The 22,429-nt window shown below is 35.7% G+C and overlaps 2 protein-coding genes across 2 annotated transcripts; both read left to right on the plus strand.

Annotated features, from left to right (window-relative positions):
- Positions 1-1,108: 1,108 nt before the first annotated feature.
- On the plus strand, positions 1,109-4,715 carry LOC107779762 (protein NRT1/ PTR FAMILY 6.4-like). The gene is made up of 5 exons (XM_016600247.2): positions 1,109-1,784; positions 1,876-1,996; positions 2,082-2,299; positions 2,690-3,228; positions 3,653-4,715. Exons 1-5 carry the CDS (start codon positions 1,782-1,784, stop codon positions 4,542-4,544), a joined length of 1,773 nt encoding a protein of 590 aa, XP_016455733.1. The 5' UTR covers positions 1,109-1,781; the 3' UTR covers positions 4,545-4,715.
- An 8,281-nt stretch (positions 4,716-12,996) lies between these two features.
- Positions 12,997-21,532, plus strand: LOC107779770 (pyrophosphate--fructose 6-phosphate 1-phosphotransferase subunit beta-like). The gene is made up of 16 exons (XM_016600256.2): positions 12,997-13,404; positions 15,067-15,228; positions 15,345-15,466; positions 15,858-15,911; positions 16,047-16,153; positions 16,237-16,342; positions 16,652-16,715; positions 16,869-16,957; positions 17,872-18,003; positions 18,200-18,370; positions 18,975-19,090; positions 19,222-19,333; positions 19,433-19,517; positions 20,317-20,361; positions 20,486-20,554; positions 21,027-21,532. Exons 1-16 carry the CDS (start codon positions 13,242-13,244, stop codon positions 21,101-21,103), a joined length of 1,674 nt encoding a protein of 557 aa, XP_016455742.2. The 5' UTR covers positions 12,997-13,241; the 3' UTR covers positions 21,104-21,532.
- The last annotated feature ends 897 nt before the right edge of the window (positions 21,533-22,429 follow it).

The raw sequence follows: 22,429 nt of genomic DNA on the forward strand, positions 1-22,429 counted from the left end.
GAACCTCGATTACACATTTATTGTGCAAGTAATTATACGCACGCAAAAGGAAATGACGATCTGGAAACACAAGCGCTGATACAAAAATAGAAGAGCATTCACTTAATGCAGAACTTAGATGTCAATTTGTTAAGGCTATTTTAGTAGCTAGCTGAAGGCCATTAGCTATGGAGCAGTTGCAACATTTACTATGGTTCAGCTATTATTATTCGTAGTCACCAATAGGTGAGGTGGAATAGTTGAGATTTCTCTAACCTTAAACAAAAAACTCGGATTCGAGCCTAGGGAATATGAAACATTATGATAGGAACACTTTACCTTTTAAACGAACCTGCTCGATATGAATCTAAATTAATCGAACCAATAGATTATAAATACAAGATGGTTAAACTCAAAAATAAAATAAAATAATTCCATAAGTTCTCGATGCTTGACGAAATAAAGCTAGCTAGCGCCATACTGGCGAAAAATTTACATAAACCTCAGTATTGTTAGTACTTGTCCTTGTTCTAATTTATAATGAAGATAATGTTAGTAGTTAATGTTCTTAACTTATTTCTAGTTCACAATAAATATGGAGTGAAAAAAACCAATATAAATACCACCTCTTTTTCTAATATAGCAGCTAGCTTCACGTCCCAAGAATTCAATTTACTTCTACTAATGTTAGTATTCAACATTTTCAACAAATTACCTAACTTTCCCACAAATTCTGATTACTATTTCGTAAATCCTCTCAAATTTATCAACGTATCAAACAGCTGTTGCATCTAGACTGTTGATTAAGATAAAACAAAGATAGACAATTAGCCATCTTCTCCCATTATCTTAAACATATCAAACTTTAAGTATACTTAGCGTATTTAAACTTCTTGACACAGTATATACATACATACTGTATCAATGAGGGGAGAGACGAGAGACCTGGGATAAGGACGGTGAATGGGGGGCCGGGGTAGGATTAATGAGGAGAAAAATATGCAATATATGGCCAAATAAGTGACCAATTAATACACATAATGGTAGACCAAAAAATCGAAAAATGAATAACTGTATCCATTGTACCAAAACATAATCAACACTTACATTACTTGATTCGTTAACGTCTAAATTAAGTTTTTCCTGATATGATGCGAAGTTGTTTATGGCAAAGTTACATGTGTGAACAATTCTGCAAAAGTTATATGCTTGATTCTTACTATACAGTTCTTCCAATAACATGGGAGAAATGACAGCATTATTTATAGATAAAGGTGATTTGACTATTGGATTGAGAAACAATATGTTATCCAGCTCAAAAAGAGTTTTTTTTATGACTAAGATTTAACATGATATTCACCTCAACCTTTAGCTGAATCCAGCCTATATTAAGTTCACTGTCAAAGATCAAAGCAAGCAAATGTAATTTGTAAAAAGAAGAGGCAATAACCTGAAGGCTGAAACAGCTGGTCCCATTCTGTGTAGATAAGAAGCACGTTCATTCAAACATATGTCAATTTCCAATCTAATGGCTCAGTAGGTTGTAAGCTATTCCAACCACAATATTATCCTTCCAAATACAAACAAAACTGCAATTATCAGTCAGTACCTTCCTGCTTTAAAACATATTGAGGCAATAGAATGCTTCTGCAACAGCCTACCTTTCTAATCTTTTGGCCTAATTATTCATCTCTATCTTTTCTTTAAACTATATAGTCAAGAATCCAAATATAATATCATCCCCTCCTTCATAGTTAAACCTCTGTTTCTATTCCCATTTCTGTGAAGGCCCTCTTACAGCAATGGTAATTAGACTCGGTTATTCTCTTCCATTCAAGAATATTATTATTTTTATGCTTACATATCTCATCTAGGCTTTCTTTTAATCATGCATAGGTTTTGGTTGATAACCATGCTGCCAAAGATGGTGCAGAAGATGGAACTCTAGTTGATTTTCGAGGAAATCCGGTTGATAAGTCTCGAACAGGGGGATGGCTAGCTGCAGGACTCATTCTAGGTGCCCTTCCTACCATAAAACTTTGTCTAATATCTTGAGTGTAACAAATGTTTTTGCAGTCTTATAACTGAAAATTTTGTTATAGGAACGGAGTTATCAGAAAGGATATGTGTTATGGGGATATCGATGAATTTAGTTACATACTTGGTTGGAGACTTACATCTTCCAGCCTCCAAATCTGCCAACATTGTCACCAACTTCATGGGCACACTTAATCTTCTTGGTCTTCTAGGTGGTTTCCTTGCAGATGCTAAACTTGGCCGTTATTTGACTGTTGCAATCTTTGCTTCAATTGCTGCTTTGGTAAGATTCTTGAGCCAAATTAGAGATAGAAAAGTTGTCTCCTATATCAACAAGGAAAATCTGAAATGGAAGAAAGAATCCTCACATTAATAGACAACATGTAGCCTAGATTCAGTAAAAGGAAATGATCTGAAAAGGAAACAAGACCTGTGCGCAATTCTAGCCTGTGTCTGGTTTTCCAACTGCTAAAAGATTTGCTATTCACTGAAAGCATTACATGTAAAGCTTACTTGTTTCTCTTAGAAATAGGAAGTTTCTACATATTATAGCCTATATCATTTAAATGCTTCTAGATTTTTAAATTTTTCTATGTATTACAGTTCATAAATGAAGCAATAAATATTGTTTTAACACTTGAACATCCATAATATGTATCTCGTGTCTAACCAGGGGGTAACACTTTTGACACTGGCGACATCCATTCGAAGCATGAAGCCCCCTGAATGTGATTCAAGAAAAGGTCACTGCATTGCAGCCAGTAGCCAGCAACTTGCTCTACTCTATACAGCACTATACACCCTAGCTCTTGGTGGAGGTGGAATCAAGTCAAACGTTTCCGGGTTTGGGTCGGATCAATTTGACCCATCAGATCCTAAGGAAAACAAATCCATGATATACTTCTTCAACAGGTTCTATTTCTGCATAAGCCTGGGTTCTTTGTTTGCAGTGACCGTGTTGGTGTATTTACAAGATAATGTAGGAAGAGGATGGGGATACGGGATATCAGCAGGCACGATGGTCCTGGGTGTGGCTGTATTGATTGGTGGAACGACATTTTATAGATTCAAGAAGCCTCAAGGAAGTCCTTTGACTATCATATGGAGAGTTTTGTTCTTGGCTTGGAGGAAGAGAAAGCTTTCCTACCCTTCTGATCCTGCATTCTTGAATGAATATCACAATGCAAAAGTACCACATACACATATGCTCAGGTAAGCATGATATTAAAAGTAGAAGTAACAGCCTAGAGATGCTTAACGAACTAATTTCAATCACCTAAATCAGACTATTATCTATTATCCATGTAAAACACTGATAATTATGGGAGGGCATTACTTAACTGATTATCTAATTGAAAACCAATGAGAAGATCGCTACTCGCTAGGCAGATCTGATCATACCCAACAGAATGCACAAAATAGACAATAGGCATCACAAGTATGGAATCTTCAACCTACATATATTCACAGGCAATTGCATCAAAATGTAGTCAGTGAAATTTTAACATATACGGCCAGAATTAACCTGACCGCAGTCGTTTTAGGACAGTTAAGGATCATCATATGAAATTAGTAGTAAAAAACAATATTTCATTTAAATAGAAGCTAACCAGTACTAGTAATTGTAATCAAACAGGTGTCTTGACAAGGCAGCCATTATTGATGACAGTGCCACGGCAAATGAAAATAGCAAGAACCGTTGGATTGTTTCAACAGTTACCGAAGTTGAAAAAGTGAAAATGGTGCTTAAACTGATTCCCATATGGTCAACATGCATACTGTTTTGGACAGTATACTCTCAGATGAATACCTTCACCATTGAACAAGCTACTTTCATGAACCGGAATGTCGGCAACTTTGCCATTCCTGCAGGCTCCTTTTCCTTCTTTCTCTTTATTAGCATACTTCTCTTTACTTCAGTAAATGAAAGGGTCACTGTACGTATTGCCAGAAGACTCACTCACAACATCCAAGGACTCACAAGCCTTCAGAGAGTTGGAATTGGACTAGTACTCTCCGTTGCTGGTATGGTAGCTTCAGCTTTGGTAGAACGACTAAGGAGGGACCGTGCCATCCATGACAACTTCAAAATAAGAGCTTTTTGGTTAGTCCCTCAATTCTTCATTGTAGGTGCCGGGGAAGCTTTTGCCTATGTAGGTCAGCTTGAATTTTTCATTAGGGAGGCACCAGAAGGGATGAAATCTATGAGCACAGGCCTATTTCTCAGCACACTCTCAATGGGATATTTTGTGAGTAGCTTGCTAGTGTCCCTTGTAACAAAAGTAACAAAAGGAAGCTGGCTTAAAAGCAATTTAAACAAAGGAAAGCTGGACCTCTTCTACTGGCTGCTCGCAGTGCTTGGAGTAATTAATTTCTTGGTTTTTATTGTTTTTTCAATGAGACACCAATACAAGGTACAACGCCTTAGCAGTCTTGAGGATTCCACAAAAGAGCTCAAGGATTGGAAGGATTTGACCCTTGGCAACAAGGAAAAGAAACTCGGAGCAGAGGAGAAGGAGGAAGCTTAAATACTCTATTAAGATAGTTTCGATACAAGTTTTTTTATAGTCAAATACAGCTAAGTACTTCATTAAGATGGCGTACCACGTCGTATAAGCTTTCAACACATCATTCATTTCCAGAGTTTGTATTATAGGACCATATTGATTTCTCAAAGACATCAATACTAATTTGCCAAATGTCTTAAGCTTCCGTTTAAGTTAAAACATTCGTTATTCCTGATATATTGGATGCTGTAAGGACATCAGAGTGAAGAAATATGATCAATTAAACTACTTGTTAAAAAAAAATGATCAATTCAGCAAGTGCAATGTGATATTGACACTACAATGCAGGCTGAAATTAGAACCTGGTCATATTTCTTGCTTTAAGTAACGCCATAATTACGTTTACCTGGATTCAAGGCCGGCTGAAGGGCCAAGCCGGTAAGGCCATGGCTTTAGGCCCCCAATTCTCTGGGGCCCCATTTTCTAAATTATGTTTTTTATGATTGATTTTATTTCAAAAATATTGAATAATATAAGGTAAAAAGTATAAAATACTTATAGAAGATGAATAGATAACTATTTACTCAAGGATTGAAAATGAATGTTGGTCAATTTACAGTATGACATTAATATTGTCTTCTCCTTTTTTCATAATAAAACTTGTATTTTTTTTTTTTTTTCTCCTACAAAGCTATTTATTCTCTCAAAAACAAGGACATTGAATAAATTAAATTGTACATTCATTGTCATTACTATTTCTCAAGTTTTCAAGCACGCACAATAACAATCAAAATTAACTAAAGCAGTGAAACTTTGCTTGGATTTTTTGTGTGTTTTCACTTCATAGATGTAATTTTTTTTTTCATTAAAAATTAGAATTCAAATATGTCAGTATGAATAAGGTTACTCGACTTAAAAAAGATTATTATTGGAACTTTAATACTTTCATGGGTGGTCAAAAAAGATTAGATATGTTATTTATATTGTCAAATAGAAAAGAACGATTAAAATAAATTATACACATATCATTAATAATTTTACATCTCAAAAAATTAGACAAAATAGAATTAAAATAAAAATATATTTGAACTTTTGGTTAAAAGCTTAAGGCCTCTTAATAAAGTTTGGCTTTAGGCCACAACTTTTCTTGAGCCGCCCCTGCCTGGATTGCTCAGCCACGGAAAGTGCATTGCTGAATTCCGGAAGACCATTCGAGCCAGAAAAAGAATATGCTTGAAATTACTGAATAAACTTACATACTAGGACATAAAGTTTCTCATAACTTTTATCAACGAAAACTATGATGAGATCTGTTAATATAGCTTGAAGATGGGTTTCCCTCATTGGGCTTTCCTTAAAAGTTACTACTTCCTTTCCAGTTTATGTGAACCTATTTTCTTTTTGGTCAGTTCCAAAAAGAATGATCCGTTTCCAAATTTGGAAATAATTTTGCTTAAACTTACAATTCTACCCTTAATGAGAAGCTTTTATAACCACACAAATACTCTGGGCCCTTTTTTGAATTGTTTAGGATCACACATTCTAAAAGTCATTCATTTTTTCTTAAACTTCGTGCCCAATCAAACAGGTTCGCATAAATTGGAACGGAGGGAGTATTGTCTTTGGAATTTACTACAAAGTATTACTCTCCATTCTACAATTTTAGTACCGAATCTGTATGATGTCAATTTTAGGAACAATATATCTTCTGAAATTTACTATGCTTACAAAGAAGGCATCATTGAGCCGAGGTCTATCCGAATCAACCTCTCTAACATAAGGTACGGGTAAGGTCTGCGTACACACTATCCTCCCCAGACCCCACTCCCCAGACCCCACTCGTGAGATTATAATGGGTTTGTTATTGTTGTTACAAGAAAGCATCAGCCATATTATTGAACCTTACGAAAAAAGACCGTAAAAGTGTGAAACCATCTCGCCCTATTACTTATATGGCCTTCTCAATTCTGAACTGAGGTTTTAACGTTCTCCAAATATAAAATCAAAGAGATGATTTAGAAAATTTCTCATCCCTGCTCCAGTTATTGCTATAGAAGAGTTCAATTCCATAAACATTTTATGAGAAACGGGAAAATAAAACAATATAGCCCTCAATAAGTAAAGTAATGTCCATTTACAGATAGAGCTATATATAATCTAACAAACCCTATGTTTCAGACGAAGAACAAATGAAACAGAAGCAGAGCAGTCGATAGTAGCTTTACCTCTCTTTGCTCTCTGCTAAAACACCATTGAAGAATGAAGATTCAGCTTAAGCTCCTGCCGCACTTCAACAATAGTAGATTCTATTCATGAAAAAAAAAAATTACTTCCTGCGTTTTTGATAACTCTGTTGATTCATGAGAAGGAATTTTAGAACTTTCCATTTTAAAGTACCATTATTATACTTGTGTCATCATAAAATAAAATAATATGAAATAAAAAGTATAAAATTAAATATCTTTAAAATAAAATAGTATGACATAAATTGAAACAAAATAATAAAATAATTATAAAATATTATAAATATATTATATTATGGATGTTCATTTAATACTCTGTTGTAAATAAGTTTTCTGAAGAAATTTATCCATACGAGACACCGCCGTAAATATGTTTATATATTTAGTACTCTATTGGAAATAAGCCTCCTCAAGAAGCTTATCCTTACGGTACTCCGTTATGGATAAATATTACTCATGATAGAAGATTATCTATATCTGGCATAACAACTTAGAGTAGCAGCTTACAAACAGCTTACACAGCAGCTTGCAGTAGCAGCTTCCTTTCTTCTATAAATAGAGGAGAATTCAGTTCATTATGTACATAAGTTTGAAGTTTGAATAATATATCAGTTTCTCTTTATACTTGTATTTACTTTACTGTCTTTATTTTATAACACGTTATCAGCACGAGACCCTGCCATCTCGAGAAAATACTTTGAAAGTATCAGAGGTACGAACTTTCTTTTTCTAAATAATGTCAAATCTTTTTAAACTTGAGTTTGTAGCCCTGGATATATCGGGCAAAACCTACATGTCTTGGGTGCTTGATGCCGAAATTCATCTTGATGCGATGGGTCTGGCAGACACTATCAAAGATAAAAATCAGACATCAAACCAAGACTGTGCCAAAGCAATGATATTCCTACGCTGTCACCTTGATGAGGGCCTGAAAATGGAATATCTTACTGTCAAAGATCTAGTCATACTGTGAAATAATTTGAAAGATAGATATGACCACCTGAAGATGGTCGTTCTTCCACAGGCACGTTATGATTGGACTCATCTAAGGCTATAAGATTTTAAATCTATCAGTGAGTATAATTCTGCTATGTTCAGAATTATTTCCCAATTGAAACTATGTGGTGATAATATTACTGATCATGATATATTGGAGAAAACTTTCACCACTTTTCATGCCTCGAATATGCTCCTGCAGCAGCAATATCGAGAGATGGGATTCAAAAAGTATTCTGAACTTATCTCACATCTTCTTGTAGCCGAGCAACATAATGGGCTATTAATGATAAACCATGAAAGCCGACCTACTGGTTCTTGTCCATTTCCTGAAGTGAATGAGACGAACTTCCACCAAGATTAGCGTGGAAGATGACGTGGCCCCAGCCGTGGTCATGGCCGTGGTTGGAGAGGAAACTCTAATCATGGTAATAACAATGCACCAAAGAACTCTCCTCACCACCAGCAGTGAAAAAGGAAGGAACAAAAGTATGAGGCGGTGCAAGCAGCAAAGCCAGAAAATACATGCTATAGATGTGGAGGAAAAGGGCACTGGTCACGTACATGTCGTACGCCAAAGCACCTGGTTGAGCTGTATCAAGCCTCCCTGAAGAAGACAGAGAAAAATGCTGAAGCAAATTTTATTTCTGAAGATAATTTAGACTTCATCATTTGGATGTAGCTGGTGATTTTGCACTCCCAGAAGGAGAAACAAGTCATGTGATCGGTAGTGAATCTGTAGAAATATAAATATTTTAATTTTTATTATTTGTAGTCGATAGTATGGTTATGTAATTGTTGTACATAAATAAAAGTTATGCTTTGAAAATGATATTTACTATCATATTTATTTTGTTTATGTCATTTTGAAGAATATGGATAATCCTCAAATTATGTTTGGATCAAAGACCAATCATGAAGATATTTGTGTAATTGATAGTGGAACAACTCATGCCATATTCAAAGATCATAAATACTTTTCTTATTTGCATAAGGAAAAAAGCAAATGTTTCAACAATTTCTGGTAATATAAGTTTGATTGAAGGCTCCGAAAGAGCTACTGTATTTCTGTCTAAGGGAACAAAACTTATTATCGATAATGCATTGTTCTTCTCAAAGTCCCGAAGAAACTTGTTGAGTTTTATAGATATCCGCCAAAATGGGTATCATGTTAAGACAATAGATGAAATGAACGTGGAATATCTTTGTATTACAAAGAATATTTCTGGCCAGAAATGCATTGTAGAAAAGTTACCAACTTTATCTTATGGCTTATACTATTCAAAGATTAGTACAGTTGAAGCACACTCTATCGTAAACTAGAAGTTTACTGATTCAAATACTTTTGTGCTTTGGCATGGACGTTTGGGCCATCCTGGATCAATAATGATGAGACGAATTACTGAAAATTCGAGTGGGCATCCATTGAAGAACCTGAAGATTCTTACAAATGATGAATTTTCTTGTGATGCTTATTATCAAGGCAAAATGATCACTAGACCATCACCAATGAAGGTTGGCATTGAGTCCTCTGCCTTTTTAGAACGTATACATGGGGATATATGTAGACATATTCACCCACCAAGTGGGCTGTTTAGATATTTTATGGTCCTAATAGATGTATCTTCAAGATGGTCTCATGTGTGCCTACTATCATCTCGCAACCTGGCATTTGCAAAGTTATTATCCCAAATAATTCGATTAAGGACACAATTTCCAGATTATCCTATAAAGGCTATTCGCCTTGATAATGCTGGAGAATTCTCATCTCAAGCTTTTGATAATTAATGTCGATCAGTTGGAATAAAAATTGAACATCTTGTAGCTTATGTTCATACTCAAAATGATTTTGCAAAGTCATTTATTAAACGACTGCAATTAATAGCAAGACCACTACTTATGAAAATAAAATTGCCCACTACTGTCTGGGGCCATGCTATCTTGCACGCAGCATCACTTATTCGTCTCAGACCAACACATTATAATAAATATTCTCCGTCACAATTAGTTTTTGGTCATGAACCAAATATTGCCCATCTACGAATTTTTGGATGTGTTGTATATGTGCCAGTAGCACCACCACATCGCAGTAAGATAGCCCCCAAAGAAGGTTAGGAATATATACTGGGTTTGAATCACTCTCTATTATTCGCTATCTTGAACCATTGACGGGAGATTTATTTACTGCTCGATTTGCAGATTATCAATTTGATGAAATAAATTTCCCACAATTAGGGGGGAGAGAAAAAGGAAATCAAAAGAGAAATTGTGTGAAAAGTTTCATCATTATCTCATTTTGATCCACGTACCCCTATATGTAATCAGGAGGTTCAGAAGATCATCCATTTATAGAATATAGCAAATTAAATGCCAGACGCATTTACTGATTTGAAAAGGATAACTAAGTCGCATATCCCTGCAGAGAATGTGCCTATCCGAATTGATGTCCCAGCAGGACCATCTACTAGCATGAGAGCCAGTGAACCTAAAGCACGCCTGAAGCGTGGTAGACCTTTGGGTTCTAAGGATCGAAATCCTAGAAAGAAAAAATCGACAAATGATCAAAATGATATTATGAAGGGATCTCCTGAAGAGACCCAAGATCTGATTAGTTCTGAGATTCCTGAAGAAATCAATGAACTCGAGACTTAAGTGAGTGAGGAACTTATAATAAGTTCTACTGGTGATGGGATTAATTTAAATCGATCTGAAATAGTGGTGGATAATATTTTTGCATATAATATTGCACTTAACATTATGCAAGATAGTGAGAATCTTGAACCCCGATATGTCGAAGAATATCGACAAAGATCTAATTGGCCAAAATGGCAAGAGTCAATTCAATCGGAATTGAAGTCACTTGCTAAAAGAGAGGTCTTTGGACCAGTAGTCTAAACACCTGCTCGTATAAAGCCAGTTGGTCATAAATGAGTTTTGTGCGAAAAAGAAATGATAAAAATGAAGTTCAAAGATACAAGGCTCGCCTTATTGCACAAGGATTCTCACAACGACCTGGAGTCGATTATGAAGAAACATATTCACCAGTTATGGATGCCATAACATTTCGATATCTCATCAGTTTAGCCTTACGTGAAAGGCTTGAAATACATCTAATGGATGTGGTTACAACTTATCTGTACGGGTCACTTGATAATGAAATTTACATGAAAATCCCTGAAGCATATTCAAAATCTCGGGAAATGTACTCAATCATATTACAAATATCTTTGTACGGTTTAAAGCAATCTGGGCGCATGTGGTATAATCGCCTCAGTGAATATTTGCTGAAAGAGGGTTACATAAATGATGCTATTTATCCATATATTTTTATAAAGAAAATGGCTTCAGAATTTATTATACTTGCTGTTTATGTTGATGACATTAATCTTATTGGAACTTCAGAAGAGCTCCAAAAGGCAATTGAATATCTTAAGAAAGAATTTGAGATGAAAGAGCTTGGAAAGACAAAGCTTTATCTTGGTCTGTAAATTGAACATTTAGCAGAAGGGATTTTTATCCATCAATCTGCCTATACAGAAAGGGTCTTAAAACGCTTTTACATGGACAAAGCGCACCCATTGAGTACACCAATGGTTGTTCGACCACTTGAAGTGAATAAAGATTTGTTCCGATCTCCAGAAGAGGATGAGGAACTCCTTGGTCCCGAAGTACCCTATCTCAGTGCAATTGGTACACTAATGTATCTTGATAATGCTACAAGGTCTGACATAGCATTTTCTGTTAATTTACTAGCAAGATATAGTTCTTCTCCTACACGGAGACATTGGAACGGGATTAAGTATATATTACGATATTTAAAGGGAACTCTTGATATGAGTTTGTTTTATGCTAACAAAGATAGTGCAGATCTTGTTGGTTATGCAGATGCAAGTTATTTATCTGATCCCCATAAAGCTAGATCTCAAACCGGGTACGTTTTTACATGTGGAGGTACTATCATATCATGGCGCTCCACAAAGCAATCTATTGTTGCTACTTCTTCAAATCATGCTAAAATAATAGCTATTCATGAAGCAAGTAGGGAATGCATATGGTTGAGATCAATAATTCATTTTATTCGAGAAAAATGTGGTTTGGAATGTGAGAAAAAACTCACAATTTTATACGAAGACAATGCTGCATGCATATCCCAATTGAAGGGAGGATTTATAAAAGGAGATAGAACGAAACACATTTCACCAAAATTATTCTACACACACGATCTTCAGAAAAATGGTGACATTGATGTGCAACAAATCCGTTCAAGTGATAATCCGGCAGATTTATTCACTAAATCTTTACCAACTTTAACTTTTGAGAAGATGGTATACAAGATTGGAATGCGGAGACTTAAATATTTGAAACAAGGTTTTCATTAGGGGGAGTAAAATACGCGATGTACTCTTTTTTCCTTACTAAGGTTTTTTCCCACAGGGTTTTCCTTATAAGGTTTTTAATGAAGCAGTTAGCAATGTGTATTACTAAATATGTGTACTCTTTTTCCTTCACTAGGATTTTTTTCCCACAGAATTTTTTCCTAGTAAGGTTTTAATGAGGCACATTATCCTTTAATGAATATCCAAGGGGGAGTGTTATAAATATATTATATTATGGATGTTCATTTAATATTTCGTTGTAAATAAGCTTCTTGAAGAAGCTTATCCATATGAGACTCCGCCGTAAATATGTTTATCTATTTAGTACTCTATTGGAAATAAGCCTCCTGAAGAAGCTTATTCTTTCGGTACTCCGTTATAGATAAATATTACCCATGGTAGAAGATTATCTATATCTGGCACAACAGCTTAGAGTAGCAACTTACAAGCAGCTTACACAACAACTTGCAGTAGCAGCTTACAGTAGCAGCTTATACAGCAACTTGCAGTAGCAGCTTACACAACATCTTGCTTTCTTCTATAAATAGAGGAGAATTCAGTTCATTATCTACATAAGTTTACAGTTTAAATAATATATTAGTTTCTCTCTATACTTATCTTATCTTTACTTTATTGTCTTTATTTTATAATATAAAAGAGCTTATTGCGTGGGTTAATGTATAAGGTACTACTAGTAACAAATTTATAGGTTCTTTGAATTAGAAATTTAAAGTTAAATTATTTTTAAAATAGACATCCTTTTTTTAATAAATTTAAAAAAAAATGGAAAGATGAATGGGCAAATTACAATATGGAAATTACGACCCGGCAGGTTAATTTTATACAAATTCTTTAACAGGGCTAAGATTTAAATAGCAATCTTAAATGATCCTATTTGTACTCCTCAATTTCCTCCCGCTTAAGATAAGTTCAAAAAGGGCATTCAAATCATAACCTCCATAACTAACTCTCCACTTTCTACGAATTCGCTTAAAAACCCTTCAAATTTCTCACATCTCGCATCTTCTCCTTCTCGGCACGCAGATAACACACACACACACACACATATTTGCAGAGGATTAGTTAAGCACACAAGAGGAAAAATGGCAGCAACAGCAAAAGCAGCAGCAAAGCCAGGACGATCGACTTCGGCGTACAGCGAAGTCCAAAGCAACCGTCTCATTGTATCGCTTCCTCTTCCTTCCGTTCTCAAAAATCCATTTTCTGTCGTTGATGGCCCCCCTAGTTCTGCCGCTGGAAATCCAGGTTAATCTCTTCTCCTTTATTGCTAACTTGCATTATGTCCAATGAAATTACTGCTGTGCATATACATTGTGTTGAATGTTTTTGAATTGATGTTTGTTAAATGTATACCGTTGAATGTGCTATGAAATAGAAGCTAATTACTGGCAAAAGCTTAATGTATAACACTAGCATTATGTGTAACTGTAGGATCATGGAACACGAGACATATTGCGAGGAAAATGCGGTGCTTTACCAATAAATTTTCATAAATATATATAACTGTTAATAGATGCTTTATGGAACTTGGATTAGTTTATGATTTTCATACAAAGACCTGAATACATGATATAAACTTGATTTTAAATAGTTGGAATCTTGGATGATCTGAATTTGTTTGAAATAGAAAGATGTAAAAGGGAGATTATAAATACTTGTTGAGCTTTGGAATCCAAGGATGCAAAAGCTTCCTAGCTACAATGGAGAAAAGCCAGAAACTTCTGGAGGATCGACTAAGAAGGGAGGAAGAAGAAGAGCAGAGATGGAGTACTCTCTAATTGAGGAAAATGAAACTCAAATTCATTATGATGCAATGTGTCTGTTATATACAAGAATTACTAACTAACTAACTAACCAACCGGAAAATGACAGCTAAGCTACAACTAACATTTAACTAATAACAGCTTGTTAGGATCGGGTTACCGGGTAGTGCGAAATTCAGCCAAACAACGTTATAATGACAATAACAAAGACAATGCAAGTTGATAATAACGGAAATTAAAAAAGATAAAGAAGACACAAATTTAACGTGGTTCGGTCAAGGTGACCTACGTCCACAAATGAAGATGAGCAATTTTACTGTACCAACAAAAGCACAAAAGAAAGTACAAAATTAGAGTAAATACTCTAATTAGTCCCAAATATCCCGAGAAGAATAACCTCACAAGATCACTCAAAAGAAAGGGTTCACACAATTATTTCCCAACATTCACTCTCTTACAAAATACTCTATAATGAAATAAAGGAGGAGAAAGAAAGACAAGAGTGAAAAGATCTTGAATTGATGTTTACAAATGAGGAGAAGCTCCTCTATTTATAGTAAGAAATCCTTGGCCTAATAGTGGATATTATGTAATGGCAAATGTCATGATCTACAAATTTTGTTATAGTGGATATTATGTCATGGCAAATGTCATGAAAATTTGGCCCCCACTTGAGAAGAAGCCAAATTAATGGCCATATTACACAGCTAATGCTACAAGAAATTAACAACTAACTGCCGCAGCTACAGTAGTAACTAACATTGGAATAAATATAGTCTCAATACCCCCTCAAGTTGGAGGTGAGGGAAGCACAACCAATTTGCCCATAACAGTAGCATGTTTGATCCCAGTGAGGGACTTTGTGAGGATGTCAGCTAGTTGATCACCAGTCCTTGTGATGAAGTGAGATGAGACCTTCTTGGAGCTTGGATCTCACAAAGTGGCAATCGACTTCAATATGCTTAGTCCGCTCATGGAACACAGGATTTCTAGCAATATGCTTAGACCTCCATTTCGTTTATTATGACACTCTATCCATTTTGATATGATACCAAATATTTCCACTATTCTAATTTAAAACTCATTAAACTTAACAAAGCTTTTTATGCTTAGCTTCACATTCAGTTTGACATCAATATTGCAGGTGAAATTGCAAAGCTTTTCCCAAATCTGTTTGGGCAGCCTTCCGTGTCGTTACTGCCAGGTCACACATCAGGAGCTGCATTGAATCATAATCTTAAAATCGGGGTTGTATTGTCTGGAGGACAGGCACCTGGTGGGCACAATGTCATCTCTGGAATTTTTGGTGAGTGCTTTTCCAATAATTTTTACTTTATGGTAATTATTTTTTGCTGTTCTGTACTAGCACATAACATAATGCGCGGATGTACCTCAGCAATTAGTTGATTCTTTTTCTTCCAGATTATTTGCAGGAGAAAACGAAAGGTAGCACACTCTATGGATTTAGGGGAGGTCCAGCAGGAATAATGAACTGTAAATATGTAGAGTTGACAGCGGATTTCGTTTATCCTTACAGAAATCAAGTAAGAAGTTTCTTCATCTTTAGGGTTGAAGTTCATAAATATGACTAAGAAACTTTCTCCTAAGGCAGCAGTCAGTTTCCTGGTGAAATTACATTAATTGAAATGATGTGGATGTTTCAATTTCCATCATCCAGTTAAGATATATGTGTCTGTTTGCACATATTCAGAATACTTTTCTTCAACAAAATGTGGATGTGGACTTCCATGGGACATTTTTTTTCTATTTAAAGCTTTTCGTAGCAATATGATGGCAACTTATTTAGCTTATGATTTGGGAACTTTTGCAACTTGATTAAGAAAAATAGCTGCCTTTGTTTATTGTTTTTTTCTTTTTGGTTTTCTGCCTAATTTGACTTCTGCAGAACATGTGTAATTGACAATTTTTTGACAGGGTGGTTTTGATATGATCGCTAGTGGTAGAGACAAGATAGAAACCGATGAACAGGTTATCTTTCTTTTGTTTTATATTCAAATAGGGACCATCAAATTCCACACTTTATCACTGATCTTTATTTGTTCTATGCAAACTACGTTTCATTTAGAACTTAATCTGTATATTAATTATTGTGTTTTTTCCCAGTTCAAACAAGCTGCAGAAACAGCTAAGAAACTTGACTTAGATGGGATAGTTGTGATTGGCGGAGATGATTCAAACACGAATGCTTGTCTTCTAGCTGAGAACTTCAGGTAAGTATTCTCATTTGACTGACTCATGGTATTCATCATTGGCATGCCTCTCATGGGAGTTTGTTTATTTGGTACAACTAAAGGGGTAAAGGCTTTAAAACTCGGGTTATTGGATGCCCAAAGACAATTGATGGTGATTTGAAATGCAAAGAAGTTCCTACTAGTTTCGGATTTGATACTGCTTGCAAGGTAATTGTTTTCCGCTTGTCTTAATGCCTAGCTCCATTTTACTTCACATTACTTCTATAAATAACATCTAGTTAACACTTCTCTCTTGACCTTTAATTTTTTTTTACTTCTAGCATGCGAGTAGAGGTGATAAGGATACCTTTTTGAAACAAAATAGTGTTTCAAAGAAGAATATTATGTGTCATCGTCTTATACTCAAACTGATATGGAAGTATTTCATTCAAACTGTTGTTGCATTCTTAGTTTTCTTAGTAATGAGTTACTATCACCACAAAGTTGATAACTTCGAACTTCACAATTACGGTGCAGATATATGCAGAAATGATTGGAAATGTCATGATAGATGCGCGTTCAACAGGAAAATACTATCACTGTAAGTACATAAGTTGCAGACGACTAGGACTACACTTCATATATTCCTAACTTTGAGAATATAGCACGTGTTTTCTTCTAAATGAAATTTTAATATTAACTCTCAATAACATTATTTGTGATCCTTTTCTTAAGCTATTTATGGTTTCTCTAGTTGTAAGGCTTATGGGTCGTGCTGCATCACACATCACATTGGAGTGTGCTCTACAGACGCATTCGAACATTACCATCATCGGTGAAGAGGTAATTTGTTTGCCAAGTCGTTGACATGGTTTTCATGCATGTATGCAACATATTCTACTTAATATGTGTCCAAAACCTAAAGAGAGAATTCAATCTTTTCCTAGATTGCATTACCAATCAGTTTTCTGAGAAGAACTGTTCTGTTGGATGAATCTATTATGAAAACTATGTTCTTTTCATGACGTAAATTCTTTCAAGAGGCTATCTGTAACTACATGCGAAGTTTATGGTATTACTTCTGGTAATAGAGTTATTTCAATGTCCTAGATTATTGTACATCCCACTCATATTTCAGTTACTTGTAAGTACCTATTCCACTGCCTCAATTATGAGGCACATATTTTTAACTTGCCTGAAGTTTGAATCTTCACTTTTCTCCTCTGACTTTGGAAAAGCTGCTCTCATAAGATGGACATAATATCAGCAAAAGGTGTTGGTCTTAATTAGTAGATGATAAACCTAGCTTCTAACGTTAATTCACATGATGCCTTTGGTCATTCTTTTCTTCTGTTAGTCTTTTTATTGTTTTCTTTTATCCATTTCCTTTGTTTCTGGGGAGGAACTTGGCGTTTTGCTGTCCCAGTAGAGTATATTTTCTCAAAGAACCAATGAAAGAAATTTGAAGTAATGGGAATCGGATTATTTTCTGAAGTTCAATTTAATTCAGTGAGTTTATCTAAATTTTTATACATACCATGTCTAAGGTAAATACCTTAACTTTACCACTTGTATTACTAGGAAGGGACTTCAATGCATGTCATCAAGATGATTTAGACAAATAAAATTTCATTTCCATGGTTTGTGAATATTATTTTATAATGAGGAACATGTTAAGTATGAAAGTTAGAATTATCCTTTTAGGAATTGTTTTGTGATTCCTCCCCAATATTTACAAAGGTTTCATTTTACTACAGGTCGCAGCTCAGAAGCAAACACTTAAAAGTGTTACAGATTATATCGTAGGAGTAATCTGCAAACGTGCAAAACTTGGCTATAATTATGGGGTTATACTAATACCCGAAGGCTTGATTGACTTCATCCCAGAGGTTTTAAGTTTCAACTGTAGAAATCAAGATTCCCACTCAATTTCTAATTTTTATAACTTCTGATCATGGTTACCTCCATTTCACTTAGTTCTCCTTTAAGCTTGTTCAGTCTTTTGCATCTGATTCAGTTGAGTCGTCTAATAGCATGAACAGAGAAGCAATACGTTGTTGTTAAGATTATGTCTCTTATTTGCAGGTGCAACAGTTGATTGCAGAGCTCAATGAAATACTGGCTAATGATGTTATTGATGAAGGTGGCAATTGGAAAAAGAAGCTCAGAAGCCAGTCTCATGAGCTCTTCGAATTCCTACCACAAGCAATTCAGGAGCAGTTACTTCTTGAAAGAGATCCACATGGAAATGTCCAGGTACTCTTCTTCTTTTCGATGGATGTTTAGCAAAATAGGGCAATTGCTCATTTAGTCAAGTCGACAAGAGTGAGTTGCTCTAGTGGTAAGCACCCTTCACTTCCAACTAAGAGGTTGTGAGTTCGAGTTACCCTAAGAGCAAGGTGGGGAGTTCTTGGAGTGAGGAAGCCGAGGGTCTATCGGAAACAGCCTCTCTACCCCACCCTCCACTTCCAACCAAGAGGTTGTGAGTTCGAGTCACCCCAAGAGCAAGGTGGGGAGTTCTTGGAGTGAGGAAGCTGAGGATCTATCGGAAACAGTCTCTCTACCCCAGGGTAGGGGTAAGGTCTGCGTACACACTACCCTCCCCAGACCCCCACTTCCAACTAAGAGGTTGTGAGTTCGAGTCACCCCAAGAGCAAGGTGGGGAGTTCTTGGAGTGAGGAAGCCGAGGGTCTATCGGAAACAGTCTCTCTACCCCATGGTAGGGGTAAGGTCTGCGTACACACTACCCTCTCCAGACCCCACTAGTAGAATTATACTGGGTTGTTGTTGTTGTTGCTCATTTAGTCAAGTCATGCTATGTTCTTTTCCTTCTGGTACATTTTCTTTGCAATTTCTACAGGTTGCCAAAATAGAAACCGAGAAAATGCTTATTCAAATGGTGGAAGCTGAACTGGAGAACAAGAGGAAGGAAGGTTCTTATACCAAACATTTTAAAGGGCAGTCTCATTTTTTCGGGTAATTGATACCACTTCCATTTGACTTATGCAGTTCTGCTTTAGTAACCTATAATTTGTAGAGTACTTAGTACCTCAATTTCTTAAGTTTATCTTGATAGTAGTTGTTATTTTTCTGCGTTTGCTTTATAGTTATGAGGGCAGATGTGGTTTGCCTTCGAGTTTTGACTCCAACTATTGCTATGCATTGGGTTACGGGGCTGGAGCACTTCTTCATTCAGGAAAAACAGGCTTGATTTCCTCGGTCGGTGTTCCCATGTCTCCTTATTTCTAAGTATCTTGTATGTTATAGCATCAGGACCTTTGAACTTCAATTTATACTGAGACCCTTGTTCATATTTAGGTGGGAAATTTGGGAGCTCCAGTTGAAGACTGGACTGTAGGTGGAACAGCACTAACATCATTGATGGATGTGGAAAGGAGACATGGTATCAACCTCCCTCCTCTCTTGTTCTCTGTATATGGTGTATTCTCCCTTTTGATAGGAAAAGGTCTTAGCTTGATGAAGTTTTAAGCGCCTGGTTGTGCTGCTCAGACTCTTGCTCTTCTCTTAGGAGAGATTTAGCTGAATACCCTAGTACAAACTGGTTTGAATTTGTCTATTTTGAAGCATCTATTTAGTCATTTCAAGCATCGGTATACACATTTCTCACCTAAGGACAAGTGTCTTACTCTTCTATTTTATATTGCAACCATCACAAAAGATAAACGAATTACTAATAAAGAGCAACCAGATATTTCCTCAACTATAATTAAGTAAAAGTAAAAGTACCCAGTTTTACACAATATGAAAAGCTACACTTATTCAATTTGTATGCTTAAGATTATGAGTTTGAAGGATCAGAGACCCTTGCTTACATGATGAGATAGTAACCAATTTATATAGACAAGGCTGTGGAGTTTTGGAGCCACATATATCAAATTAATGGTATTTAGCTCGATGAAATGGTGAATCTCTCTGCAGGAGCAGATCTAGAATGTAGATTTAGTACGTAGTTCGAAGTTCTATCTGGATTGAAGAGAAAATGCCACGGCATCCACTGCTCAGTTGCAGCAATGGGTTGTTTAACTTTATATCGTAATAGATACACATACATAAACAAGTTCGTAGTGGAAACCAGTGGGTTCGGACTAACCTCTGTTTAGACCTGTCATGTTTTACGAGGGGAATAGGTTTTGGCTGAGATTCTATACTGCATTTGTGATGAAGTGATCAAACTTTTGCAGGTAAGTTCAAGCCTGTGATTAAGAAGGCAATGGTGGAATTAGATGGTAAAAGCTCCATTACCTACAAGCCATATGTTACCTGTTACTTATTTTAGTGGATCAATCATTTTTCCTGTAATTTTTGGGTGATTAAAGCTTCACAGTTGTATAAGCATTTGTCAATCCCCAGGTGCTCCTTTCAAAAAATTTGCTTCCTTGCGAGAAGAGTGGGCTCTAAAGAATCGATACTTTAGCCCTGGTATGTCATTACAATTGGTTCTAACCACTTCTTAAGTTTTCAATATTCATATCTGAAAGGGCATGTTTTAGCCACAACGTTGACATGATCTTCCACATACAAAGCATACTATTGATGACGTTAATGCGAAATTTTATGCCCATGTGTGATGCCTTAGGTTATCTGGCACAATCTTTACTGAGTATAGTAGCCAATATACCCTCCTCTCTAATACCTGTACCTTACAAGTAACAGATTCACTGCAATGAACCATCATTGAGTACATCAAGTGAAAAACCATAAAGATAATATCTTCTCTGATTATCCTGTTGATACTTTTACTACTTTCTTGCATAATTAAAGTACATTAATCCCAGCAACGACTCCCTCGTTTACTCAATTTTGCTCAGATTGAATTTGTAAGTTCAGCATATGTGTTCCTTGATTGTGTTTAATTGTGATCCTTTTTGCTTGTTTATGTATTTGTGAGCAGGTCCACTTCAATTTGTCGGCCCAACATCAAATGAAATCAATCACACTTTAATGCTGGAGTTGGGAGCCAAAGCTTAAGTCATTCCCAAATCTGAGCTCGAGCTTTCTGTTCCTCGGATATCTTCATCAAAATACATTCATCCCATATAGGAGATGGACTCAAAATGGCAAACAAAATGCTTAATATCAGCACATGCTGATTATCTCCTGGGGAATTATTCTTATTTTCAAGGGGAGAAAAGTTACCACATTGTTCATCATTATCTTTTGAGCAAATTGTTTTAGTCCTGTTGTAGATTTATGGTCTCTATACTAGCAGCTAGCACATTTCTGAAGCTAAGGTTAAAAAGAGATAATCTTCTCTTTAGGTTAAATCCTTATTAATATTGCCATTGGAAATTTGTGTTCCCTGAAGAACCGGCAGCCGAAGTGTACACTACCAGCTTAAATTGCTACTAGTATTCTCTTCATTTCAAAAGAATAACACTAATTACTATTACTATCAAAGGAGTCAAACAGTCTTTCTTTATCGTTTTTTCCCCAAAAATTTGATAAGTAATTTCATCAAAAACTTGTGATATGCATTACTTTTTCATCAATGTTTGTTGATCCTCAAACTCATAAAGTGATGTGCACTACTTTCTAGTTTTTGCCGAAGACTTTGGTATAAACTGTTGGGTTTAAGCTTAGTTTAGCTTAAAATAGGGTGAATGAAAAATGAAGGAAAAAAAATAAAATTTGGATTTTTCCTCCTTTATAAAGGAACATTGTCTCATATTGGAGGAAGAAAGCTCATTTGTTGAGTATATATATGATTATATTTCTTCTAGCTCTTAAAGAGTTAGGAAGAAGGCAAGCATCGCGCCGTCACTCGCTCGCTCGGCTTCGACTTTGGAGTAATATGTTTAGAATATGGAATTATTCATCAAACAACGACATCTTACACTCCCCAATCCAATGGGGATTGTGGAAAGAAATAATCGATCATTAAAGGAGATGATGAACACTTTGTTGATAAGTTCTGGTTTGCCACAGAACTTGTGGGGGGAACCATTCTTATGGCTAACCGGATACTAAACCGAGTACTCTATAGCAAAACGCAATCCATTCCATATGAAAAATGGAAAGGAAGGAAGCCCAACTTGAATTATTTTAAAACTTGGGGGTCTTTGGCAAAAGTACAAGTTCGTAAACCCAAAAGGGTAAAGATAGGACCGAAAACTGTTGATTGTGTTTACATAGGATATGCAACCAATAGTAAAGCATATAGATTTCTGGTTCATAATAATACGGTTATAGAATCAGATAATGCTGAATTCTTCGAAAATATATATCCGTATAAAAGGAATATGAGTCGATGGGTGAAAGATCTAAACAACCTCAAGAAGAAACAAAAGAAAGTGC

Source organism: Nicotiana tabacum, chromosome 2 (assembly GCF_000715075.1).
Source record: "Nicotiana tabacum cultivar K326 chromosome 2, ASM71507v2, whole genome shotgun sequence".
Classification (NCBI taxonomy): domain Eukaryota; kingdom Viridiplantae; phylum Streptophyta; class Magnoliopsida; order Solanales; family Solanaceae; genus Nicotiana; species Nicotiana tabacum.

Excerpts from the sequence above, each read along its gene's own strand:
- LOC107779762 (XM_016600247.2), top strand. Across the intron at positions 1,997-2,081 it reads AGCTGCAGGACTCATTCTAG|GAACGGAGTTATCAGAAAGG; the intron begins GTGCCCTTCCTA and ends ATTTTGTTATAG. Across the intron at positions 2,300-2,689 it reads TTGCTTCAATTGCTGCTTTG|GGGGTAACACTTTTGACACT; the intron begins GTAAGATTCTTG and ends GTGTCTAACCAG.
- LOC107779770 (XM_016600256.2), top strand. The coding sequence starts at position 13,242 with ATGGCAGCAACAGCAAAAGCAGCAGCAAAGCCAGGACGATCGACTTCG. Across the intron at positions 18,371-18,974 it reads ATCCACATGGAAATGTCCAG|GTTGCCAAAATAGAAACCGA; the intron begins GTACTCTTCTTC and ends CAATTTCTACAG. Across the intron at positions 19,091-19,221 it reads GGGCAGTCTCATTTTTTCGG|TTATGAGGGCAGATGTGGTT; the intron begins GTAATTGATACC and ends TTTGCTTTATAG.